Here is a 26,418-nt window from a genome sequence, read left to right on the forward strand (position 1 = left end):
GGGCAAGGGGCACAGGCTCAGAGAGATCAGGGACCTCTCGTGCTGCCAAGTGAGCGCCCAGACCCTAGGAGAACGGGAGGAGGTGACCAGCACACAGTCGAGACTAGAATTCCACAGGCACAAAACGCATTTTCTTGCTGTCCTCTGCAAACCCTTGCTGTTGAGGGGTTTGGGCACTGAGGCATTTCTTTTCTTTTCTAAGATTTTATTTATTTATTTATTTATTTATTTGACACACAGAGGGAGAGCACAAGAGGGGGGTGGGGGGCAGCAGAGGCAGAGGGAGAAGCAGGCTCCTGCAGAGCAGGGAGCCCGACGCGGGGCTTAATCCCGGGGCTCCGGGATCACGACCTGAGCTGAAGGCAGACGCTCAACCCACTGAGCGCCCCCCGCGGCGCCCCACAGGGAGGCATTTCTTGAGGAGAAGGGTCTGCATCTGGCTGTTGCTGCTGTGGACTTTCCTGTCCTTGGCCGGGGTCAGGTCGGAGAAGCCTGTCCCCGTGAGTGTGGAAGCCGTTCTTGCTGGTTATTTCCACCACACAGATGGTACCAGCAGAACCTGCCTGGGTGATGCGCACACAACCGTGTGTCCGCTGGGGCCACCTCCGTGTTCCCACGGGTCTGTGCTAGCAGGGGTGCAGCAAGGCCAGTCCCCCCATCCTCTCCTTGGGCTCCTGGCCTCCCCGAGCCCCAAGGTGCTCAAGCCTTCCTTTTCCTTCCACGGGCAGCACACTTCTGGGCCCTGGTCTCCTGAGAAGCCTACTCGCCTACCTGGGCAGCAGCTTCGGGTCTAATCTCTGTCCAGCCTAGGCGCCCAGAGAGAGAGAGCGAGGGAGTGTGTGTGTGTGTGTGTGTGTACAGGGAGAAAGGGGACAACGAGAAATCTGTGCATCCTTGGAGGTTTGCGTGGAGGTCCAGAGACCCACAGATAAGGGGTCTGCGTGACCTCTGGCCCCAGCCCCATCTGGCAGGCTGGTACAAGTAACACCGTTTCCAACCCCGCTTCTCAACTTCCTTCAAGAAATGGGAAGTTTTCCGACTTTTGGCCATATTCATAATTGATTCAACCTGTTTCCTCTTCCCAGACAAGTGGGTTCTTTCCCAGCGATGTAAACATGATTCAAATGAAAACAAAGCTCTGTGGCAGTTATTATTAATAGCCGTGGCCCTGCTTCTGGGAGCCTTTCTCTTTTAAGGGACCAGAAAGAGGAAGGCCCGAACAGAACCCGACTGGGGGAGAGTGGGTGGGAGCTCGCGCCATCTTGAGTCATCTGCTGTCACCCCCACCGTCCTCTGTGCTCTGCAAGCCTCACAGCGTGAAAAGGGAACCTGTGCTTGTGGTAGCCGGTGTGGTCTGCAGCGGACTTGGGGTAAGAGCCGGAGGGGGGATAGGCAGGGTCTGCTCTTTGCACCGGACTTCAGTCTCCCTCTTCAGATAGGAGAGACACTAGGAGCAGGTGTCTCCTTCCTACCCACTGGTTTTCCTGGGAGAAATAATCCACCTCAAAACCTGGGTGCCTCCTTTCCGTGCTCAGCCACCCAATGCCTATTTTCTTCAAGTAGAATAAAATGTTTTGGAGCCAGAAAGTACATGTGTCTAGTTCCTGGCTCTGCAGCTTGCTCGTTCTGGGACGTCAGGCAAGGCACCCTCACCTTTCTGAGCCTCTGTGGGCTGATGGCAAAGGTAAAATGAGCCCCTGCCACCCAACAAGCCCAGAGTGGGTTCTGACCCAGGCTCGGTTGGTGCCTGGTGGGTGGTTAGAGAGGCAGGATAGCGTGGTGCCCAGCAGGCTGGGCTCCGGAGTCAGGCGGCCTGTGTTCAAGTCCTGCCTGGGCCAGTGGCTACTTGTGCAATCTTAGACTGTTGACCCTTTCTGTGCCAGTTCTCCTAGGGAAAAGGAGGATGATGCTAGCCCCTCCCTCGGAAGGTGGTTCTGTGGATCACCATGTAAATGTATGAAAAGCACTTCAGACCCTGCCTGGCATATGAGGCAGCTGTTATTTTCAGTTCCTGCAAGCTTCTAGTGGTTTGATTCTTGCAACTGATAACCTTAGCGCCTAACCGAATTTCTCACGGGAAGGATGTCCGGGCAGAGGCAGGAAAGTGATGGAGGAGAAACTCCACTTCCTCAGCCTCTGTGTTTTTTAAATAAACCAACTCGGCCTCTGCCGTTGCAGACTCTGGGGCTGGAGCGAAGTGACTGGCGCCCAGTGTGGCAATCTGGGAATGAGATGCAAAGCCTGTCCCGAGGTGACAGGCAGCTCCCCGGGGCTTGGTGTGGGGCCCCGCACCTGATCCTTCCTTCCCACCCCGCCAAGGGGAAGGGGCCACCCCTCTGCCCACCCTCCTCTCGCCAGCAGCTAGGGCAGTCCGTCTGTCCGCCCGGGCCAGCCGGAAAGCCAGCCTGGAACAGTGTGCCCATCTGCCAGTGCCAGCCCCCAGGGTCTTATTAAAGCATCACGACTTTGGCAGCCCACAGGGTGCCTAGAGATCGGGAGGGGGCCAGACAGAACGATGTGGACTGTCAGCCACAGGGCCATGTTGCGTGACTGCCCTTGGCCGTGTTCCAAGTAGCAAGCCTACCTGTTCATCTAGCTTGGCCGCTCTGAGGTCTACAGCTCCACGGAGGCGAAGCGGGCCGGGGTGGGTGGTGGTCAGGCCGGGCTATGCTGCTAATATTAAGTAACCTTGAATGGAAACCCTCCTGGTGAAATGAGGGTTCTTGTTGACAGGCAGGTCTGGCCAGCACATTTTTGTGTGATTATCTACAAGGTTGCGTCGGTTATTAGCAAAGAAGGATCTTGCAACAGCTAGGCGTGCATGTGTGTGTGCAGGTGCTTGCGAGGAGTTCTCCTCTACCCCTCAAGTCCCACGCCCAGTCCAAGGAACTGTGCCTGAGTCCCCATTCCCCACTATACTCCTGCCGTGTTTTACAGATCCTAAGACGCTCTTTTTCTGCCCCCATGTTTTAACATCTCAAGTTGGTATGAGTCGTACATTCGCTGGTGTGCTTTCATTTAATCGGCAGGGCTGTTTCTTTCTCAGGGTACTTGGAATAACAGTGCATCTTAAAATCAAAGGCATCTTGGACTTAGTGAAACACAGAAACTAGGTAACCTCTAGAGAACTTACGTAACCTGCCCAGTTTTTTTCAAGGAAGGGAGCAGAGCCACCTTGCAGTGGTGGGAGGGTTATGTGAGGGGACACTCACTATGATGTGGTTCAACGGAACAAGGTTGGCCCCCAGGCCGACCTGGGCTCTGATTCCCGCTTTGCTGCACACGAGCTGTGTGACCTTGGGCGAGTAGAGCAACCTCTCTGAGCCTCACGTTCTTTCTGTGTCAGATGCTGATCCTGGCTCCACAGTTGTCATGATTGTGCATAAGGCGTCTTCCCTGTCTCTCTCTTGCTGGGTCTCAACTAAGGTCTCAACTGCCCTGTTCCAACTGGACAAGGAGGGGAAGTGAGGGCAGAGAGTGGGTTACTGGCCTTCCCAAGGTAGCAGAGGGAGAGGGCTATTATTTATCGGGGCTCCTTGACTCAGTTTCTAATCCTTGAACATCATCTTTTCCTTCCTTCCTTTCCCTCCTCCTCCCACTTTGCCTGAGTTTTCATTTTCACATGTGTTTCCTTTTAGCAGTTCTCCTTCCAATCTCTCTCCTCTCCCTTTCTGTCAAATCTCCCCGCATGCAGCCTCTTTGAAGCTCCCCGTGGAGGGGAAGGGGAGGGAGTCCTGCCTGGTGGCCAGGGTGGCACAGGCCCCAGGAGCCTCCTCTGGCAGTCATCCGTGGTCTAGTGTGCTGTGGTCCTTGCAGCCTCCAGCTCAAGCCCACATTCTGGTGCCACCCGCCTTGCTCCCTCCTGTGCCCGTGGCCTCCACGGCCCGACCTGAGAGGCCGTTCCAGTGCTGCGTGTTGGACACTGCCATCACTGAGAGTAGTCCGTCTTTTCCGTACCCTTTTTGCTGCATTAAAATCAGACCCGTTCACATCCCAGCCCTGCTGGCTCTGTGACCTTTGGCAGGTTACTTGACCTCTCTGAGCCTGAGTTTTCCCATCTGAATGGTGGTTGATGCACAAAAGTACCTGGTACGTGCTAGGTGCTTAATAGATGTATTCTTTCCTGGTCCTCCTCAAATGGTTAAGACCACTTTATGTTTCTTTAGGGCTCCGGGAGACGGAGGCGCTCGGGGCGGGGAACTGCAGGGGTGAAGGCACAGGGACCCGCGTGAGCAGGATGCATCGGGCAGCGTGGCTAGCCTCGGGGAGGGAATGGAGTGAGCGGTCTGGACCTCTGCACCTTTGGGGAATGGGGTTGACGAGGTGGGCTGCTCGTTCAGAGAGCAGTGGGCTGAGTGTGAGACACTGGGTGACAGCCATGTGGGGGTATCCAGCTGATAGTGGGCCATCCCAAGCAGGGCCTCAGTGAGAGATGCTGGCTGAAGGGCGGCTCTCAGAGCAGGAGGTGGTTTCAAACCCCATTCTTGTCAGAAAGTCCCTCTGTCTCTCCCCCTCTTGAGATCCTGATGAAAGCCGGTAGCCCAGCTCCGTCAGTTTTGTGTATGGTGGCCAGGTTCCCAGCCCCCTCCTTGATGAGGTGCTGTTTGGGCTCTGGCACAGGGTGGACCTCTGTCCTTTGTGGCAAGGGCTATGATGAATTCACTAGCCCCGAGAGAAACCGGGCTGGGGGGGCGCGACTTTGCTTACAGAGCGCCTGTATCAGCTGGTGTGGTGGCCCCTTTGGAACCCCCCAGGAAGCAAGGCCACCACACAGCTCCTTACTGGGGACAGGGGCAACCAGTGGGTCAGTTGTGCCAAGGCTGGGATGGGAAAATTTCCCCTCTGGGTAATCCGTCTCTCCTTAAAGTGGTATATAAGGGCTGGGGAGGATAAGACCACCTCACCCGGCGTCCCAGGGAGGGAGTCATGGGAGCAGAGAAGGGGCTTATGGGGCTTGTGCCTAGAGATGGCTGCAGGGCTCTAGTTGCTCGGTTCTGGGCTGGGGAAGGTGTGCATGGAGGGGAAGGATTGCCCCCCCCCCACCCCATACAGTGACTTTCTGCCTGGGGCTTGTTTAGGGACGGGCCTTTGTGGCATGGCGAGAAATTGTGTTTCAGGCATAAGGAGCCAAAGCATGGGGGTGGTGATCATGTCAGACAAGAGCTTGGGGTACAAGGGGAGGGATCATGTCCTGAGGCTGAGACCAGCTGACCAGCTGGACGGCGCTATGTGTGCTGGGCTGAGACGGCCTGGTTTTGCGGCCACTGGAAAGCTAGCGCCTGGGCTCTTTGATGGGGACCTTAATGGACAGTTCATAGCCTTGTACCCACCCTGGGCACCTCCTGCCCTCTGAGCCCCAAGCCATGGCTCGTGGTCAGACTCAGAGCTCTCACCTGTTCTGCCTCAGGACAGTCTGGGAAGGGACCCGAGCTGGCCCCGCCTCCCTGGCCCCTGGCCCCCAAGCTGCACTCTGGCCAGCGATGCTCTAGTGAGCCCGGGTGTGAGACAGCAGCCCCGGGGACACCCAGCCCCAGGAGCTGGACCTGGCAGAGGCAGGAAGACAGAAGGGAGCACCTGACCAGAGCCAGCTGGCACACTGCGGGGGCTCTGGGATGATGGGAAATGCCTGGAGGTTATAAAAGTAGAGGCAGGGGGGCTGTGGGCCGTGGCCTGCCTGATCCCAGTCTGTCCGCCCTGGAAGCTCTGGCCATCGGCTGTGGGTGAACACTGGCGCACTCTGCTTGGCCTTCCCAACCTGAAGGGTTCCATGCAGAGAGGGGGTGAGGGAGGTACCTGCCCCAGCTCCAGATGGTCGGTTAGCTCTGTTCAGGTGTGCTCTCCTTGAAGCAGATCGTGGCCTCGTTTGAGGGTGCCTGGTGAAGGAATACTGCTCGGCCCACCTGGCGGAGCTGGCCTGGGCCCCAGCCGCCCGCCCCAAGCTCCTCTCTACGCCCTCCTTAGCATGAGGGTGAAACATGGAGCCCCCAAAGCGAGGCCCACAAACTCTTGACTGTGTGAGTAATTAAGCCCTCACTTCAAACAGCCACATCTTTAAAAGCTATAATTTGTAGCCCAAAATAGCTGCCTGTTTCAAAGAGCCCGGAGAGCCCTTGATGTGTACCCCTTTCAAACCTGCAGCCTGTTAATTCGCCTTTTGACATTTGAGTAGCCCCGACACCTGGCTTTGGTTTTCGGAGCAACAGATCCCATGGCCGGGTGGGAACTGCCGCGTCCCAGCGTGTACTTGGGAAATCCTTTTTGGAGAATTTGGACAGGGTGATTGATGTCCGGGGGTTCCTGGTTCGGGTTTACGTGGCTCAACCTTGTTGTGTGACAGCAGGGCCGTAGAGAAAAATCACAGCATAACTTCAGGGGAAGGTAGATTCAACTCCATGGACATCGGGTCCTTACCTATAAGGATGAGCTGGTACTTACGTGCAGGGATTTTGGGGCAAGAAAATGAGGCCACCTCGGTAGAGCACAGAACGGACACTGGCCACTTGGTGGGTCCTCCCATGTGTCCCCCTTCCCCTAGTCGGCCTCTGATGTAGACCGGGTCTTGTGGATTCGGGTAGGTGCGTGGGGGCCGGGGGAGGGGGTGGGCCTCGGCTCACAGGAAACACCTCCCTTGACCTGCATCTTCTCCATCAGCTGACATGCCTGGAATTCTTGGGGCTGGCTGCTGGGCTTGGTTTCCAGATGTGGAAGCAATTTGAGTTCTGTTTTCCTAATCCCCAACAGTTTGCCTCTCAGGTCCACAATTCATCACTTGAAAATCAAGACTGTTGGCTCTGTTTGGGGGCTGGAGTTAGGCTAGATGGCCTCTTTGGATCCTTTTTGCTCAGGAGGTAGGTTCACTGAGGCACTCTGATCTGGGACCCAGGGCTTTGTTAGGACGGCCACACCCCGTCAAGGGCTTGTTCCCCACGGGAGCAGAAGTTCACCCTGGGGCCACCTCCCCTGTGGTTTTTCCTTGGAGATGGGTTGCTTAGCCAGATTCAGCGGCAGCATCTGCCTGACCCTGGACAGCCAGCCTTGAAGGGGGAGGCGGACTCCAGTCCTGGCCATGTCTGAGGAAGGCTGGTGTTCCAGCAAAGCAAGGTGCCCGCGTGCCCCAGGAGTGGTGAGGGCCCTCCTTCCCAAACTGACCACAGCGCAGGGAAGAAATCTGCTCTGGATTCCAAGTAACCAGAAATACCGCCTGGCATGGAGAAACTGGTAATATATCGTTCAATTACTGGGTGCTCCTGGCCACAGAGGTGGCCTGCCCTGAGTCAGAATATGGCTCCAGGGCTGTGGATGGGCATGGGCCTGTGGTTCCAGGCCTAACTGCTGATCTCTCCTCTTGTAAACCATTCACTTTTTAGGTAAAATAACTTTGACATTTGTATTATAACTACACTAAATATAGTTCTGGGCAAACAGAAATTGCCTTTGCAGTTTTAAATGTCTCTGGCTGAACTCCATGTATACTTTTCCTTTAAAATTAAAATATACCTATACTGTTGAGGTAACACGAGAAATAAAAATAGTTTACTTAGATTTATATATATAGTGTTTTTGAAACATCATCGTGATAATTACAGATCCACCAAGCTTCAGCTTCAGCAAAATATAGTCTCTTTAGAAATCTCAGTATCTCAAAATGATCATGACAGAGAAGGCAACATTTCTTTTGAGGAGAGACAAAAACAAACCAACCCCCAATCTCTTGACGAGATTCTAGAGATCCAGTAGTTCTCTTTGGAGGTTGAATTGAATTGACCGAGAAGGAATTCGCCTTTATTATCAGGGTGGGGAGGTGGGGGCCAAGTCCAGGTGGGGCCGAGGGTCTCCATACAGGCTTCCGAGTGGGGGAAGGAAAGGGTAAGTACCACAGACCGGCTGCCTTGAACAGCTGAGATGAATTTTTTCACAATTCTGGAGGCTAACCTTGAAGATCGAGGTGTCAGCAGGGTTGGTTTCTTCTGAGGCCTCTCTCCTTGGCTTGCAGATGGCTGGCTTCTCCCTGTGTCTTCACATCGGGGGTGTGGGTGTGGGTGTGTGTGGGTGTGTGTGTGTGGTGGTGTGTGGTGTGTGTGTGTGGTGTGGTGTGGTGTGGTGTGTGTGTGTGTTGTGTGTGTGTGTGTGTGTGTGTGTGTGTGTGTGTGTCCCCTAATCTCCTTCTCCTCATAAGGGTGCCAGGTGATTGAATTAGGGCCTACCATGATGCCCTCGTTTTAATGTAATTGCTTCTTTAAAGACCCTATCTCCAAAAACCGTCACACTCGAAGGTACTGGGATTGGGACTTCAACATGAACTTGGGGGTGATGGGACACAGTTCAGCCCATAACAGAAAGTTCTCTGGAGCCATCCTCCAAGGGGAGGAGGAAGAAAAGTGTGAGCGGAGCCCGGCATCCAGGGAGAGCCCTGAGTGGAGGGGATGGGAGGCAGTTCTGCCTGCAGGCAGAGGCCCACTCTTGGTTATGGGCCCTTTGGGGTGTCTCTTGGCCAAGGGCTACCTTCAGAAGAGGTTCCAGTGTTCTGACTCATGATTCACCTTCTAGAGGCTGAGCCACCATTGCTGCCTGATCTGACCATTCAGAACCTAGACTGCTCCCCATTCAGCTCATGGGGTTTTGACCCTTGGGGTTGTGCTGGCCCACTAGGCTCCCTGTTTCTGCTGACTCTTGTCTCTGGGGTGTAGCATTCTTTAAGGATGGCTTCACTTCTGCATATTCCTTTTAAATAGAGCTAAATTTGTCAGAGATTATACACTTTTCCTTAACCAGTTCAGCAAGTTTGGGGTGACTGTCTTTCATGTTTTACGTATGTGTCTTTTAACATACTGAAAAAAATAAGAGCTGTAAGAACCGACTGTGGGAAGCCACTGAGGGTGGGTCCACCAAGCCTGCGTCGCTCCCCAGGGTTTTGCCTGAAGCACCCCATCCCAGCCCCCATGGTTCCAGAGCCCACCTTCCAGCCCCTCCAGTGGTCGGGACTCCATCAGCCACACAAGAGGACCCCCACAGTGTTTCACATGGAGCCCAAACCAGCCCCTGCAACCAGGACAGACCATCATGGAGCTGGTTGGGGGGATGGGGGAAGAGGGAAGACTGCCCCAGCAAGGATTTGCGCACCCCGGTTGCCCTCCAGTGCTGTGACCATATTGGCTTTATCTCTCTGTGTAACTTTCCCTAAACCGTTTGAAAGGAAGTTAGGCAAGATGGTATCAAAACTAAGGGTATGTCTTCTTCATAACTATTAGCAAGCACACAGGGTGCCTGGGTGGCTCAGTTGGTTAAGCAACTGCCTTCGGCTCAGGTCATGATCCTGGAGTCCTGGGATAGAGTCCCGCATCGGGCTCCCTGCTCAGCGGGCAGTCTGCCTCTCCCTCTGACCCTCCCCCCCTCTCATGCTCTCTCTCTCTCATTCTCTCTCTCAAATAAATAAAATATTTAAAAAAAAACTATTAGCAAGCATAATTAGCAAACATCATCCCCTAATACCACCCAATATCTAGTCCATACTCCAGCTTCCATTTTGACCCCAATAGGTCTTGCTAGCTCGGTGGTGGTTGGCTTATTTGTTTGAGCTGGGATCTAATCAAGATTAACGTTTAGCTTTTGTGCCTCTTGATTTAATCTAAAACAGCAGTTCTCATAGTGTGGTCCTGGGACCATCAGCATCACCTAAGAACTTGTTAGAAACGCACCTTTTAAAGATTTTATGGATTTATTTGAGAGCAAGAGAGCCAGAGAGCGAGCACGAGCGGAGGGGAGGGGTAGAGGCACAAGCAGGCTCCCCACTAAGGGGGCCCGAGGATGTGGGGTTCCACCCCAGAACCCTGAGCCGAAGGCAGACGCTTAACCGACTGAGCCACCCGAGCACCCCTAGTAGGAGTTAGATCTTAAGGCTTCATTAGAATTGAGTAGGGGAGGCTGTGTCCTTCATCTTGTGCCCAGTCAGGAGGCCGGTGTCTGTTCCCAATTAGTGATGCTAGGTTTAATCACTGTATTAAAGTGACAATAGCTTATTTTCTCCACAGTCAAGATATTGGGGGGTAGAGGGTGTTTGGAGGGTGTCGGGTGGTTCTTTGGTACTGTGCCAGCATCCAGTTCCTCGTCAAACTTCGATCCAACAGTTTCACTCTACAGTTGGGGACAGCATGCGATTTGCATCAGCTCTCATTTGCGTGGTTCGCGCCTTCCATCTCCCTTCTAATTCTTTTGTTTGCCCCATCAGTTACCAAGAGAGATGAACTAAAATCTCCACCTTTATTCATTTGTTTATTTGAAAGTAAGCTCTGGGCCCAACTTGGGGCTTGAACTCCTGACCTTGAGATCAAGAGTCACATGCTCTACCCACTGAGCCAGGAGGGTGCCCCGTCATCCTTTTATTTTTGGCCTGTGTCCTGATGTTTATACTGTGTCACTTGTAAATGGCACATAGTTGTTGTTTTTATCTAGTCAGACAGTGTTTATTTTTTTTAAAGATTTTATTTATTTATTTGAGAGAGAGAGAATGAGAGATAGAGAGCACGAGAGGGAAGAGGGTCAGAGGGAGAAGCAGACTCCCCGCTGAGCAGGGAGCCCGATGTGGGACTCGATCCCGGGACTCCAGGATCATGACCTGAGCTGAAGGCAGTCGCTTAACCAACTGAGCCACCCAGGCGCCCTGACAGTGTTTGTTTATTAACAGTATGGTTTATTCCATTTTCATGTACTGCATTGTTACTGTGGTTGAGTTACGATCTTTGGTCTTCTTTTCCTCCTTTTTTTCTGTATCCTTTTGGATGACTTCATTTTTTATTCCTTTTTTTCCCCTCCGTTTTTAGTAATACATTTTTAATTTTTAACTGACTTTTGAAATGCTTTGACATGTTCTTGGAGTGGAAGCGGCATGGTGGGGAAAGGGGGCTTGGAGGGTCTCCCAGTGGAGTGCGTGACCCCACTGCGACGGGTGTTCCCAGTGGGGTCCAGGGTCTGGCCCACAGCCTAACAGGCTTGAGAACCAGATCTTGTTGGCCCTTCCCTCACCCCTTTGGGACTTGGGTGCCACCCATGCCCACAGATTGTCTCTAGAGGGACACGCAGAGCCAGAGCACCAGCTGACTGACTGACGGTGAGAAGTGTACTCTGGCAGTGAGCTTGGGCAGCCCACCTCTCCCCGTCGACCACAGGCTCCTGGAAGCTTGCTGTGATCAGAAGTGTGGTGGGTGAACCTGGACACAGGGGAGCTGGTTAGAAGGTCCGAGTGGCCATTGGATGATCTCTAGCCCTGGTGCCAGCTTCGTCGGACCCCACAGCCTTTGGGGCAGGCCGGCCATGCGGGGCAGGCAGACCAGACCAGGCCAGACCCCTCTGGCCAGTGCCCGGGTGGACGCTGCCAGGGCCTGCTGTAGACTCTCCCTGTCAGCCCCTTCCTGGGGAAATATTAGATCCCTAACGACTCAGTCCCCCTGCTCTGCCACTGTGTAATTTGCTTACTCCTGGTCTTAGGTTAGCTGCCAGGGGGGCTGTTGGATACCCTCATTTCTGAGTTTTTCTCGGAGCTACATCATGCCCTGTCTTTCTCCTGCACGCCTGTGACACTACCTGAGCAGCTGCGTCTGTTGAGGGAGCGGAAGTGTGAGACTGGGGAAAAGCCTATGCAAGAGTTGTGCTTAAGAGCATGGAAAAGAAGGCCCTGTGGGCTTCCACACCCCTTCCACTGTGGGGGCGTGTGCAGGGCCTCCTTATCCGAGTGCCTTTGCTCTGTGCAAATGGCCTGGGAGCTCTTGAGAAACTCGAGCCTTACTTTCCCTTTCTCTTTTCAGTACCAGCTTGAGCTTCCACAGCCGGTGGGGGCCAGATCCGGGACTGAACCCCGTCTGCCTGAGAGCCTCAGTTCTCCCATCTGTAAAACTGGGTGACTTAGAACTCCCAGGGGCCAGGGAAGGAAGTGCACGACACAGGGGTGGTTCCTGGCCACTCTCTGATCTGGCCCCTGGGGACGGGAACGTGGCAGTCTGTCCCGTCTTCTTGACGTTGGCCTCCCCCACCTGTGGGACGCTTGGGCTTTCATCTGACCGTATGCAGTCAGTCCCCAAGGCTGGCCAAGACAGGCGAAAAATGAACTCTAATGGCTTGGTGACCTGGTGCTCCTCAGTTTGCCCTTGACCTTGTTGGGGAAGAGCCGGGGCCTTGTATCTGAGGCAAGGTTACTTCTGTTCCGAAGTCAGGGCTTCGGAAACTTACCTCCCCCTTTATTCCCACCCTCGCCCCTTGACTGCATCTGAGCCACCCTTTCTTGAGCCAGAACCTTATCAGCCACTGATGAGCACCGACCTCCCACCTGCAGAGCAAGGCCTGGCTTCGGGGCAGGGGTTGGCAGCCACAAACAGGCGGCGGGCACAGCCCGGATTGCTTACTAATCTCTGCTGCTGCCGTGCCTGGCTGGGTGGCTGAGCCGCAGTGGTGGGAAGGGGATCCTGGCCCAGGTGAGCCAATCCCTGCTATCTGGACCTGGGGGCGTTGGCATCCGCAAGCTAGCTCCTTAGTCTTCTGCTACCCATGGGGAAGACCCAGGGAGACTGCGAGCACGCCTGTCACACTTCCTGGGCAGGGGGCTGGCTGGGATTGTGACAAGGGATTTCATCCCCAGCCCCCCTTCCCCCTGACACCTGCTCAGCATCACCCAGACAGCAATCCTGGCTTCTCCCCTGCACCAGGCTTGGTTGGTGTCCACCACCTCCCTGCTCCCCACCCACTACCTTCCACGTGTGCCCGCTGGTGCCTGGCTGCAAAGGGGAGCTGGGATGTGCCCAGTTGGGCTATTTTTACCCAGCCCTGTCCCCACCGAGCTGTTCTTTGGCTCTGAGTTACTGCCTGGGAAGCGAAGCCGCTGCCAGGGCTGGGGGTGGGTGAGCCAGAGCCTCCGAGCCTCCTGGACCCCCTTGCCCAGGCAGTGTCTCATCCTAACACTTACTAAAGTGTGTAATTAACGTGCAGAGAGACCTTCCAAGAGCGTATGTAGAAGATGGCCCTGGTGGGGAGAAAGGAGGCACCTGCACCTCTGTAACTTGCAGACTTCAGGCCTCCAGAAGCTTGAACCCAGCCGAACTCCACCTGGTGTGTCACTGTGGGTCAACGGGATAGGGTCCCGGGGGGGCGGGCGTGGCGGAGACGGAGTCGGATAGAGGCCATTAGGCCTGGAGACACCCCTGGTTGTCTTCTCTCAACACACCGAAGACCATAATAGCTCAGATTTATTGATCCTTTTCTGTGTGTGCTTAGCACGTGTACTAACTCATTTCCTGACAACCGTTAACTCCCTTCTGCGGATGGGGAAACTGAGGCACGGAGAAGTTCAGTAAACCTAAGGTTGCAGAGCTGAGGGGTGGAGCTGGGGTTTGAACCCAGCGGGTCCACCTCCAGAGCTTGCTCCCAACACTGCTCTGCCCCCCTCTCCTCTCTGCCATGTTCCCAACATCCGTGAGGTATGAGGCACTGTTCTACGTAGGTTCTCTACAGCAGCCTTGCCAGCTGGGTGTTTCCAGCTCTGTTTGTAGATGAGGTTCAGAGACTGAACAGCTCCTCCGGGGTTGCATGGTGGCCAGTGAGCACGCCAGCTGGGCACCTGGGCCTCGGGGTTGCCACAGTTGGGCTCTTCCCAGCCCCCCATTCTCCGGTGCGGTTTGCTGCCACAGGCACTTGCCGCTCACCTGCCATGTGCCTCCTGCGGTGCTGATGCTGGGGGTTCGGACGCAGACGTCCCCATGGTGATCCCCCGGAGGGCCTGCCTTCTCGCGGGGAACGTAGGAGTGGGGCCCTTGGAGTCTGTGCCCTAGCTGCCATGAAAATGGAGTAATGGTGTGTGTGACTTGGAGGTGGTGTCCCACTAGGGCTGGGGGGGGTGGGGAGAGCCCGATGAAGTCCTGGTGTCTGGGCTCTGCTGCATCCCCCCGCCGGGGAGGGTGGACAGCAGGGCGTTGTTGGCCCCCCTGAGGCTGGGATGCCCTGTCCCACCGTGGGAATTTTTTTTTACCAGCTGTTGAATTCAGCCTGTGCCACCTTCCTACAGGGGAAGGGGTGACTTTGGGGCCCACTGGCCGGCAAATGCTGCTCTCACTGGAGAGGGGCTTCCACGGGCAGCCTGTGCGCCTCTGGGTACCCACTTCTCGCCAGGGCCAGCTGCATCCAGTCCCAGCTGGAGACAGGGTGGGGATGTGGAGGGGGACACTGGGGATGCAGACCTGCCCCACCAGAGCAGCTGGATAGGGCCTCTTCTCCCAGCTTCAGGCCGCCGGTCTCTCTAGAAACCCTTGGTTTCCGATAATTCCCCAGGCCTAGCCTCTTGAGGAAGGCATACTTCCTAGTCTCCAAGCCAATGAGTAGTGGCCTTCTAGCACCCTCCAGCAACTGCCCGTGCTTTGCCTCCCTTCCTGAGGTGTTTGGGATCCGAGCAGGCTGTGCCCCCTTCCAGCAGCACGCCTCCCAGGCCCGGGGCTACACCAAGCCCTTTCCCAGAGGGCCCAGAGGAATGGGAGCAGGGTCAGGACATTCCCGAGGGAGGAGCAGGGGTGACAGAGCCACTTTTGTCCGGGACAAATGCCAAACCACTACTCTCCATCTGGACCAACCAGGGTATCTGGTTACTTTTCTTATAGCTGTCTTTGTGTTATTTGAATTTAGAGGAAAACTGCTAGAAATGGTTTTGAAGTCCTAAAAATTTCAGCTTGCCTTGAGCAAACAACAGTGGGTCGAATGAAAAGGTGTTAATGTGGGGAGGCAGCTGATTTTAAGAGGAAAAGCTGGTGTGTTGACCGTGTGCGTGTGTGCATGTATGTGTGTGGCGAGGGGGCTCTGAGGGGCCCTGACTTGGCATGTCAAGAGCCTGGCTTCTGTAGCAGGGAAGTTCCAGGGCAGACCCCGCCCACTCTGAGCCTCATCTTCCCCATGTGTCAGACGAAGAGCCTGAATCCTTTATCCCTGCCCTGTACTCCTCCTCGGGCTCTCCTGGGGCTGCCTTCAGAGCCGGATGGGGCTATGTGTGCACACCGCGTGCTCTGTCAACTGTGAAGGGCCAGGCAGATGTGGATTCCGCTCAGTCAGGGGATAAAATTATGCCTGAGGAAGTGGTGGTCTTGTTGGGAGAGAGTGACCCCCGTGGGGGCATCTGACCCTCCTACCACCCCAGCTATGGCCAAGACAGGCCATGCTTTTCTCTTGGCCCAGATGTTGGGAGTGGGTGTGTTGCTCTGGGCCATCTGGTGAGAGGGGACTGTGGTCCCCACCCGCGTACGGTGAGCTGGGGGTCTCTGCGCAGAGTGCCCAGCAAAAACGGGGCCTCTACATCTCCCTGTCCACGGAGACAAACATGGATTAGCCACCCGCAGGCCAGGCCGGACACCTGAGGAGCATAGCTGCTGGTCTCTACTTGGTGCCCTGCCTGCCCCCTGGGAGTGTGGCGGGCAGCGGCCTCCCCGGGACCCCTGCTGATCGTGCTTTGAGGAGAGTGTAGGCACTGGTGGCTCACAGTCCAGTCCTCCCCTGCCACCAACTCCCATGGGGCCCCAGGCAAGTCACCCCTACCCCCCCCCCACAAGGGGAGAAAGGAGACCCAACTCACGGGGCTCTGAAGACGGGAAGTGGCCAAGGACTCCTGGAAGCCCCAAGGCAGGCCTTCCTTGCAAGCGCTAACCTCCCCACCCCACCCCCCGCCCTTGTGGTTGAGAAGGCAGAAAGCTCGCAGGCGCCGCCCCTCCAGGAGCCCCACTCCCCTCGGTGGGCCGTCTCCCCCCTGCCTGGCTTCTCTTTCGGGGCCACGCACTGGCGCAGGGAGCTTCCTGCCGGGGCGGGCGACAGGCAGCATGGGCTGGAGTGCCCGGGCTCCACACTCACTAATGTGCTCCTCGGGTGGACGCTCTTCTCCTTGTCACCATGAGACGGAAAAACGCATGAAATGTGGGTCGCAGCCCTGATAAATGGAACCAAGCCGGTGGTGGCCAGAGGTAGGTGGCCGTCTGCCTGCTGGCTGGAAGACTTCTGGAGCTCTGGCAGGCTACTCTGTGAGCTTGTGAATACTCTCGTTCCTGAACTGGGGCTAAGAAGTCCCGTTCTGAAGAGTTGTCATAGGCCCACCAAAGATTCTGTGTTAACTCTCTTGCTCTGTCTCCGGACCTTGGTGACTGCTCGGTAAATGTTGGTTTCTCCTGGGACACAGCTTCGGGCTTACCGATGAGGGGACCTTGCTTAGGGTCCAAGATCCGATGAGGCTGGGAGCCGTGTGGGATTGGACGAGTGACATCAAGGTGGAAAGGGCTTGTGTGAACACTAGGGGTGGTTTTAATTAAACAGCCCTCGGCCTCCCCAGTCAGGGGGCCTGGCTGCCTGATGCCGACTTTATTAGTCCATGCGATGCTCAACCCGAGTCAGGGCACAGGCAGGAGCCAAGCTCATTATTGCCATCTATACTTAGGCCAGGAAATCTTGGTGGGGAGAGACTGCCAGGAGGGCTGCCTGGCCGCCACCATCAGCGGGTGACTGCGCCCTTCTCGTTGGGCCCAGTCAAGTCTGTTTTTGACCACCTTCCTTGCCTGTGCGTGATCCTGTTCTTGTCCGAGGTGCCTGGAGACCCTGCCCAGCCTTTGTTCTATTACACCTCTTGCAGTCCTGGGGCTGCACAGAGCGCCTCTCATGGAGGGCTCTGCCCACTCTCACCAGGAAGCACACCCAAGAATCTTGGGAGTAGTCTCAGAGGGGAGCAGGTGGAAGCAGGGCGTCCTTGGAGGTGGCAGCCCCAAGAAATGGTTTGTAGAGAGCTGCCTCTCAGACTAGGTACACTCCGAATAAAGCCAGAGCTCTTGACATGCAAGATGATTTTAGCAAAAGGTTCCAGCAAGTATTTGTCTCGCATTGACCTTGTGCTGGGCTGTGTGCTGGGCACTGGGGACCAACCCCAAGCTCAGAATCGAAGGACCCAGTGTTCTTGCTCCCCAGCATGGCTGGGGTGGGCCATGGCAGACTGCCCCTCCCAGGCTGGAGCCACGTCTTGTGGCCAGTATTTATTCATTGAGGTCCTTCCGAGTGACACAGTGATCCTATAAGATCCCATTGTCATTCTCGATTTACCGCAGAGAGAACTGTGGTTCACAGAGGTCAGTTGACATGCCCGGAATCACGGGGGGGGCAGATTCCGTGCTGCGTCCAATTCTGCTAGGTTGGGGTCGCCATTCTTGGGGGCCATTCATTACAGCTGTGCCCTTAACTCCGTCACAAAGCCATTTGGCTGCTTATGCAGACTGTGATGGGGACCCTGCCGAGCTATCCAAGTGCCCTGAGCAATGTAGCCGGCCCCTTCTCCATGGATGGCCGTGCCCGGGGGTTCTGACCCCTCACTGGACTCTCATGAAGCAGCCACTGGGAGAGGTCCAAGACAAATAACCTGCCAGGTATTCCTGTTCTCAAGGTCCTGGGGTCTGGGCCTCCCTGTCCCCCACCGTCTGCTCTTCCTGGCCCTGCTGGCATCCTTGTAGTCGGATGAGGCGTGCTGAGCCCGGGGAGCCAGCTCACTCATTCTGTCCCTCTCTGTCTTTCTCAGGGCAGCGAGGTGCCAGGCCCGACCTTTGCTGATGGCGAGCTCCTCCCAGGGACCCCGGCTTCTTTCCCGAGGACGAGGAGGAGGCTATGACACTGGCCCCACCAGAGGGCCCCCAGAGTCAGACATGGACAGCCCCATGGAGAGCACCAGAGCCTGAGGGGTCAGTTACCGAGGAGAGGACGGGGGCTTGGGGCCCTTCCTGCCGGAGGACAAGTGAGTTAAAGCTGCTGGAGCTCCCATATCAGAAAGTGGTGGTCCCAGCCAACCAGAGATTTGGGAGGGAGGGGGGCCGGTATCGGTTGAGCCATATGAAATTGTCAATTCTTCATCACTTTTGACCTTCAAAAAAGAAGAAGAAGAAGGCAATTTCATATACATTTTCTCAGTGCGGGGCTTCTCAGACTCAAGTGGCTCTGAGAGCCAGGCTGTTCTCGGCGGGGGCGGTGGGGTCTTTGGAGTTGTTCGTCCATTTTGCGTCCTGAGAACAGTCCATCCGTGGTACTATGACCAGCCACCAAGGACAACTGGTCAGGGACCACAGACCTAGTGACCTATTGGCTAACCATTTGCCACTTGGTCATTCACCTTGTTTTTTGGGACCAATCACCTGGAGGCAGCCAGCGGGGGGAGGGGGGGCGGCTAGTGAAATGTCTAGGAGAAAGTGCTGAGGAGTATGATGAATTCCACCCAAGGCGCTAAGGAACTTGAGGGCAGAGAAGTGAGTTTCAAAAAAACAACAGGGTGGAGGTTCTCAGACCAGGATGGCTCAAGGGCACGGTTGGAGAATTACTGCCTCAACCGGTTCCCTGCCTCTCATCACGAGTCGGGTTGCCCAGTGTGGTGCGGGGAGGCCAGGAGGTCAGAGAACTGTCCCTCATGAGAGAAGATAGCAGACATGAGCTCACAACTCAAGGGAAGATCTGTTTGGCAGTTGACAAGTTGTGCTTCCTTCTCGGGTTGCAGGCAGGGCTCGGCCAGCCCCTGACGCCCCTCACGGGCCATACGGTGGGTCCCCAGAAAGGCCTAGGGTCTCTGACCTTAGCCTTGCAATGAGGCTTCTTTGGACCAGAAGTCCCTCTGTAAACCGGGAGGAGCGCCTCACTGGTAGCTCACGGTTATTTATTTTAAAACTTCATTTCTTATTAGAGTCCAAGCCAATTAAACAGAACTTGAAAGAGGTAGGAAAGGGAGAAGAGGGGACTAACCAAGCTACTCCTCGTCCCACCACCCAGACCCCAGCCCTGTGACCATGGAAATAGTTTCAGCCTGCTTTTCCTTGTTCTGCGGACACCTTTTACTATCTCTGGCTTAAGTTTTTACATGTAACTTTTAATGCCTACTGATCTTTCCATATTATTGCTAGTGTCGTTTACAAACCTTTCAACAATTAGATAATCCATAATTTGATAATTTAATTTCTTAATCCATATTATAGTTTTGCAGCTGTAACTTAATCATTTAATGTGCTAATATTAGCAATGTAGAATGTATGATTTTATACGCTATGTAAGTATTATAATTTATTGTGACTTAATGTAGGGAAGCCGTTAGGTGGTAAGCAGTGTTTTGGTGCTCTAGAGAAGCAGTGGCTTGGACACCTCTTGTGCAGAAACTATTTCTGTGGTGAGATGTGTTCCCTTAGGATGAGGTCGCCGAAGTGTACTTACCAGGTCAGAAGGCACAAACTTGATCAGGCTTCTGCTCTCTGGGGCGCAGACTGACCTCCAGGAAGCCTGGTCTGTTTCCCCAGCACGGGCTGCAGGTGGGGCTGTGTTAACAGCCAACCTTCTCTGACGCCCAGGTCCTCGGGCCACACTCCGTCCATGACCACGTCAGACCTCTCCACACACTCCACCACCTCGCTCATCAGCAACGAGGAGCAGTTTGAAGACTATGGGGAGGGGGACGATGTGGACTGTGCCCCCAGCAGCCCCTGCCCCGACGACGAGACCAGGACCAACGTCTACTCGGACCTGGGATCTTCAGTGTCTTCCAGGTGGCCCCGGGGTCTGGAATGGCATTTGGGGTATAAGGAGAAGTGGCGGGACCAACCCAACCTCGTCCCAGGGGGTTCAGAGGGCAGAGTCCTAACCTACATGGGTTCTGCTCCCGGGGTTTGGGGGTGCTGCCTCTGCACTCTGGTGGGGGTCTAGAATTCCTCCTCCCTCCTTCTGTCTCAGGATGAACCCACCTGGGAGCCTGCAGACTCGGGGGTCTTTGTTGTCTTGCTTCCTAGTAGAACCCTGTGTTGAAAGAGTCCTTCTAGGTGACCACACCTAGTCATTGCTTAGCTCTCAGTTGCTGTATCTGTGAAATGGGTACCGTTCATTGGCTTCTCTGAGAGCATTGAGGGAGGGGAGATCTGTTGCTGTATTTCTACTTCCTCTGCCCCTAAACGCACACAACACAAGGGTCCCCAGTATTGCGGAATCCAGTAAAGTAAGCTCAGCAGGATGAGGTGAGGCAGCAGATCGGAGAGCAGGAGGTGATTGCTTTCTCTCTCCTGAATCAGTGCGGGGCAGACTCCTAGGAAAATGCGGCACACCTACAACAGTGAATTGCTGGATGTTTACTGCTCTCAGTGTTGCAAGAAAATCAACCTGCTGAATGACTTGGAAGCCCGACTGAAAAACTTGAAGGCCAACAGGTGGGGCCCCGGGACCCAGCAGAGGGATAGGAGTCTGGGCTAGGTGGGGTGGGGGGGGGGACCCAGCGGGGGAAGCCTCAGGCGAGGTGGCCCCACTCTGTCTTGGCAAGTGTGAGAGCACTGTCAGAGTAGGATTGATCCTGGGGAGCTTGCATTTTTCTGCGACAGGAAAATCAGGGTGCTTCTACTCGGGACCAAGCTGATTAGTGAATTCCCTGCAGCAGGTGGGACAGAGCCCCATACTGCACTTTGGAGTCTTGCAGAGTTAGAAGTGGGACTGGAGCCCCCTCTGTTCAATGGACTGTCCTCTGTCTCTCTCTCAATCTCTCAATCTCTAATCTCTCTCTCTCTGTAGCCCCAACCGGAAGATCTCTAGCACAGCCTTCGGACGGTAAGGCCCCCCCTTGGGAGGAGGGGTTGAATGCTGTCTCCCTTAATTATGCTCCTACTGCCAGGGTAGTGGCCCCCTGAATGCACAGAGGGGAATGAAGCACCCCAGAAGTGCAGGCCAAGCGGCCAGAAGAGGTCTGCCTCTGAAAAAGAAGGGTCACACGCCTCCCACCCCCACCCCTTGCCCCTTCTGGCGGTGGTGCAGCTGGCCTCACCCCATCCCCTCGCTGTGTCAGCTTCAGGCGGGCACAGCGGTGATGCCCCGAGGGACCCAGCCCATCTCATGGCCCTTGGTGGCCCTCCCTGCACTCTGGGGCCAGCAGCTGGACCAGCACCTCCTGAGTTTCCCACTCACAGAGATTGGGCAGCAGGGTGCCCCGTTGGAGCTGGTCACTTGACTCCAGCTTATATCCTGCGCAGCTCACTTCCCGGGACTTCCAGGATCCTGCTCTGGATCTCAGGATCCAGGTTCTCCGGCCGACTGGACCGGGTCCACGCCCGGGGTTCCGGGAGCAGCCAGCAAGCACCCAGGCTCTGGCTCGGGAGCAGGGCTGGGACAGGAGAGCTCGTTGGCGGAGACCCTGGCTGCTGCCTGGCAGGGAGTGGGAAGTGGGGGCCTCTGGAGAGCAGTAGCTGGGTTTTGCCTCCAGCAAGAGTTTCCCAGCAAGTGTTTCCTGTTTGCAGACCCCCCCCACCCCGCCCGCCTACTGCCCTGCCCAGTCTGGGTGGGTCTCCTTCCCTCTGCCCTCTCCCAGGGTCCCCAGAGGTGCAGCAGGAGCCCGTTTGCTGGAGGGGATTGAGTCTTGCAGGGAGGCCTCAGGAGGACCGTCTGCCAGCCCTGTGGAGCCTGTCTACCCTCGCGGGGCGGTTATGCAGCTGGAGGGAGGTGGTCAGGGGCTCACGTGCCCACTCTGGTCACTGGCTAGTTGCTGGCTAGAAGGCCGGCCTGAAAAGGGAGGTGAGGCAGCAGGGCAGAGCCGTGAGGGACTGGCCATATCCACCAGGGGCTCTGGAGGGGTGTCACGCCCACCAGCCTCTGAGCTGGATGATCTCTTAGTTCAGAGGTCAGGCAACTCTTCTCTGCTGACTGGATGAGGACCGCCTCCTCAGATGGGTTCCTGGCCTCGCTCCCCAACATAGTGGGTGCCCCCTCTCGGCCCATAGCCTGCTCTGGACTCCAGGCCCCAGAGGGCGGCTTCTGTAGCTCCCGCCCCCCGCTCACACCCCCCACCGCTCACGCCCCCCCTGCTCACCCCTCTCACCCCCACCCCTCCCCCCCCACCACCCCCCCCCCCCCCCCCCCCCCCCCCCCCCCGCAGGCAGCTCATGCATAGCAGCAACTTCAGTAGCAGTGACGGCAGCACCGAGGATCTGTTCCGGGACAGCATTGACTCCTGTGACAACGACATCACAGAGAAGGTGGGTCCTGAGGGGGCGGATGGAGACCCTGTCCTTGCTGCAGGAGGTGGGGGTAGGCGGCCCTGCTAGCGTGGGCACATAACGCCCCCACCCTCACCACCCTTTGTGCACAGTCACTTGGGGGACCTGGCCGTCCGTCCCACGGTTTCTGCTTCTCCATCCTGTGAACTCAGAGGTTTCCTCCACCCCCACCTCTGCCCCCCTCCTGCAGGTGAGCTTCCTGGAAAAAAAGGTGACTGAACTGGAGAATGACAGCCTGACCAATGGGGACCTGAAAAGCAAGCTGAAGCAGGAGAACACGCAGCTGGTGCACAGGTCGGGGCCAGGGAGCTTGGGTGGGCCCCATCTGTGACTTGGGAACGGCTAGCGGTCTCTGTTGTGAGGCCCCTGAGAAAAGCTGGGGGAGGTCACCCGCATGTCTTGTCCCTCCCCTCTAGAGGCTGTGATGCATTAGCCCCTTACTACGTGGGCCTGCCCCTGCGGGACACCCAGAACTGGTCTCTGGGGACTTGAAAACGGGTTGGAGCCTGACTTTGACCCCCAGGTCTGCAGCCCCAGGGTGGGTCTAAGGCAGGAGTTGGGATCCGCTTTCCTATTTCTCTGACCCCTCCCCCCGCCATCCGGGGACAGGCTCTGCAGAGGGAGAGACTGGTGTGAGTCGGGGGCTCGCACCTGCTGCTAGTGGAAGGGTCCAGGCATCGCCGCCCCTCCTCCCGACCACGATTGCAGCGAGGTAGCGCTTGCACAGTGTAGTGGTCCTCACAGGATGGCATGAAACTTGGCAAGCTGATCCCCAGCCGGGGTCTGGTCCTCAACCTTGCAGGGCCCAAAAATGGGTTCTCTTGGACACCCCAGAAGGTCAGCCTCCCGGAGGGACTATTGCCGGTGAAATGTGCGCTAGGCTGCTCTGCCAGTGAGGCTCCTGGTGGGACCCCGCCCCTTCCTGGGTCAGGCACGCTCAGGGCCACTATCAAAGGACTTATCCCTTTTTGGAATCAAGGTGGCCAGTCACTGAATTGCTGGTCAGAGGACAGTGGCCAGGAAGGAAGAGAGCAGAAAGAAAAGAGGAGGCCCGAGGGCTGCTCCGTGCAGCCAGGGCGAGGCCTGCTGTCCTTCCCCATGCCTGGCCTGGGGGTGCCGCCTTCTTGGTGTGGCCTTGCTCCCCTCTGGACCAACTGCCAGGTGCCCCCCTGGGTGGTGAGCTTGGCCGGTCCACCTCCCCTTACGTGCCGTGGTGTCCCGAAGGCATGTCAGCGAAGCTGCGGACCCCCAGGCCTGGCAAACAGGCCGCCACTTCCCACAGCAGGGCTGTTACTGAGCTGGGGTCTTGGGGCCGGGGGCTCCCGGAGTCGCAGCCAAGGTTGAGGTGGGAAGACAGTGGCCACGAGAGCCGACCCTGGACCGGAGTGTGCGCCCCTCTCCTCAGGGTGCACGAGCTGGAGGAGATGGTGAAAGATCAGGAGACCATGGCCGAGCAGGCCCTGGAGGAGGAGGCGCGGCGGCACCGTGAGGCCTACAGCAAGCTAGAGAGAGAGAAGAGCACAGAGATCGAGCTGCTCAACACCAGGTGGGCCCTGGCCGGGGTTGGCCCAGCGCGCGGGACGGGGCCTCTCCACAGAGCCCTGTGCCCTCAGACGCACCCTGCACTCCTCATCCAGGCCTGTGGGACAGGCACTATCCCCATTGTATAGATTGGAACACAGAGCCTGAAGGAAAGCCCCCGGTTCTAACAGTTCTCCTCTTGATACCTGAGCACCTGGACGTGTTTGCCAGGAAGTACATAACAGAACCTTCGTAGTAGCATTGTTCATACTAGATACAACTGGAAACAACACACATCTGTCAACAAGAGAACAGGTGGAAAAACAGTGGTCTTGCCCCTAGTCCTGGGCTGGGTCTGATGTCCGGGCTCGGAGCTCCCCCTGCTGTCAGATTTACCCTGACCCTGAACGCTTGGGTGCACTGACCCTGGACCCCAGGGGCCAAGGTAAATGAAGAGCAGGGCCCGGTTTCCTTCGGGCTTCTGAACCTCAGGGATAGCTGTTGGAAGCTGAGGCAGGCAGAGAGAGGAGTATTGACCTGGGGATCTGGGTTGGTCACCCTTTAGCTCCATGACTTTGGACCTACCGCGTCCTTTCCTGGGCCTCCGTTTCCCCATCTGTCATCCCTCCCTCCCTGCCCCCCAGAGTGACCATGAAGGCAGGTGAGTTAGGGCGCCGTGGCCCTCGCTAATGACCCAGGCCAGCGAGGCCCCCAGGAGACCACCTGGGTCCCTGGCAGAGAGGACGCCTGCCCCTGTGCTCCTGGGGAGCCCCAAGGTGACAAGTGCGAAGGAGAGGGAATGTTCGGTAGGAATCAGTGGCAGAGGTGACCCTGCACTGTTCTGGTGCCACTGGTAACCCGCCTCCCCTGGCCTCAGGTCAGTTACCACGACTGGGTACCTGGGCTGTGTCTCCCCGGGGAATCCCGTTGGCACGGCCCACTGTGAACACTGACACAGAGAATTGGGACCGTCAGAACCAGGGCCTGTGGATGTGTCAGAGGGGGCCACTGGGCGAGCTGAGTGAAGAGCCTGGGGGGCGATGCCTGGGGGAGAAAGACAAGCAAATATTGTCGTTGCTCTCTGAGTGTGAGTTCTAACAGGAAAGTCCGGCCACAGCCAGCCACAGGACGACTTTCTCTCTGTTTAGCAGAAAAACATCCCTCCTAAGGACGTGTGCAAAAAGAATCCTGTGTTCTTACTCACAAATGAATGTTTTCTTTTATCAAAAACGTAAGGATGGTCATTCAGGGTCTTTACCATTTCACCTTGGATGACAGGAAGCTTAGAGCTGTATTATCATCTGGAATAACTATTCATATTCTCTTGCTCTACCTCTGTTGCTTTCTGGTACCTTCCCTCTTCCAGGCAGCAGAGAATCGCTGCAAGTTGTCGACATTGTTGCTGACATTTTTGTCTTTCTCCTTTCCCCAGGGTGCAGCAACTAGAGGAGGAAAATGCCGAGCTCAGAACAACAGTGACCCGGCTCAAGGCGCAGACAGAGAAGCTGGATGAGGTGAGCGGCAGGTCTGGGCGTCTGTCAGGCTCGGATCTTGAGCTCAGTCCCCAGAGAGGCAATGTTGGCCACAGAGGCCTTCAGTTGCTAGTTTCTGGAATTCTAATAGAATTGCCCTAACAACAACAATAGGCGATAAAATATGAATAGTAATTTGTCTTTCTGTCTTTCTGATTTTCCGAGGTGTTTGTTTGTTTGTTTGCAGTGAATATATTTTCTTATATAAGGGGGAAAACAATAATAAAAAAGAGAGAAGGAGGTTAACTTCTGTTTGGCTGCACCTGATTCAGGTTTCATCTGGCACCAGGGAAGGACGTCAGAGGCCTGACATTTTTTAGCTGTATTTCTAGAATCCTAAGGGATCAGGCTGTTTCTTTAAGCCCTGACTCCCAGGCCCTGTCCGAGTCCCCGGGGCGTAGCGAGCCTCTTTGGGAATGCTTCTCCCTGACCGGGTCCCCCCACTCTCCGGTTCAGGAGCGGCAGCGCATGTCTGACCGGCTGGAGGACACGAGCCTGCGGCTCAAGGATGAGACGGACCTGTACAAGCGCATGATGGACAAGCTGCGGCAGAACCGCCTAGAGTTCCAAAGGGAACGGGAGGCGACGCAGGAGGTGGGTCCCGGGCGGGGGGGGGGGGGGGGGGGGGGGGGGGGCCACCAGGGCTCACTCCCACGGCCCTACTCCCACCACCAACCCGCCTCTCCCCGACGCAGCTCATCGAGGACTTGCGGAAGGAGCTAGAGCACCTGCAGATGTACAAGCTGGACTGCGAGCGGCCAGGCAGGGGTCGCAGCTCGTCCTCTAGCCTGGGCGAGTTCAGCGCCAGGGCCCGCGAGGTGGAGCTGGAGCATGAGGTCAAGCGGCTCAAGCAGGTGGGCCCCTGCAGCCTCCCTCCCCACGGGATGGGTCTCCTCGGAGGGGCCAAGAGCTGTAACACCGCCTTCCCTGACTGGCGGAGCTGCTCGGCCCCACCTCACCGCTCAGTGAGGTGGCTTCCCTCTAGGCTGCGTCTGATGCAAATCCCAGGGGCTTTCCTTGGAGTCCATACAAGGAAATAGACACCACTCTGCTGTCCTTGATGATGGGATGGAGAGTGAGACTCTACCCAGTTGCAAACTGGTGTCTTGCTGTGTTGGGTTCTCCCAGAAGCAGACCCTGAGCCCAGGGTTCCATTTCAAATGGTTCCTGGGAACAATCCCATGATCGAAGACCAGTTGGGGGAGGTTGGATCAGGAGGGGCAGAGACCAAGCGAGGGAGTGCTGGTGAGTGAAGCTCCCACTCAGCCTAGCCTGATCCTAGGGGCGGGGTGGGGGAACTGCTCTATAAATTATACTCCTGAGTC

The 26,418-nt window shown here is 56.3% G+C and overlaps 1 protein-coding gene across 1 annotated transcript in view; it reads left to right on the forward strand.

The window, feature by feature from the left end:
- The window catches only part of RAB11FIP4 (RAB11 family interacting protein 4), a 115,498-nt gene that overhangs the window by 81,311 nt on the left and 7,769 nt on the right, over nt 1-26,418 (forward strand). Inside the window, 12 exon segments of the mRNA XM_035724644.1 lie at nt 17,564-17,603; nt 17,606-17,683; nt 17,686-17,776; nt 19,365-19,559; nt 20,076-20,210; nt 20,566-20,601; nt 21,920-22,019; nt 22,231-22,334; nt 23,446-23,586; nt 24,994-25,075; nt 25,550-25,687; nt 25,789-25,947. Coding sequence (XP_035580537.1) covers nt 17,564-17,603; nt 17,606-17,683; nt 17,686-17,776; nt 19,365-19,559; nt 20,076-20,210; nt 20,566-20,601; nt 21,920-22,019; nt 22,231-22,334; nt 23,446-23,586; nt 24,994-25,075; nt 25,550-25,687; nt 25,789-25,947 — 1,299 coding nt within the window.

Source organism: Zalophus californianus, chromosome 16 (genome assembly GCF_009762305.2).
Source record: "Zalophus californianus isolate mZalCal1 chromosome 16, mZalCal1.pri.v2, whole genome shotgun sequence".
NCBI lineage: Eukaryota > Metazoa > Chordata > Mammalia > Carnivora > Otariidae > Zalophus > Zalophus californianus.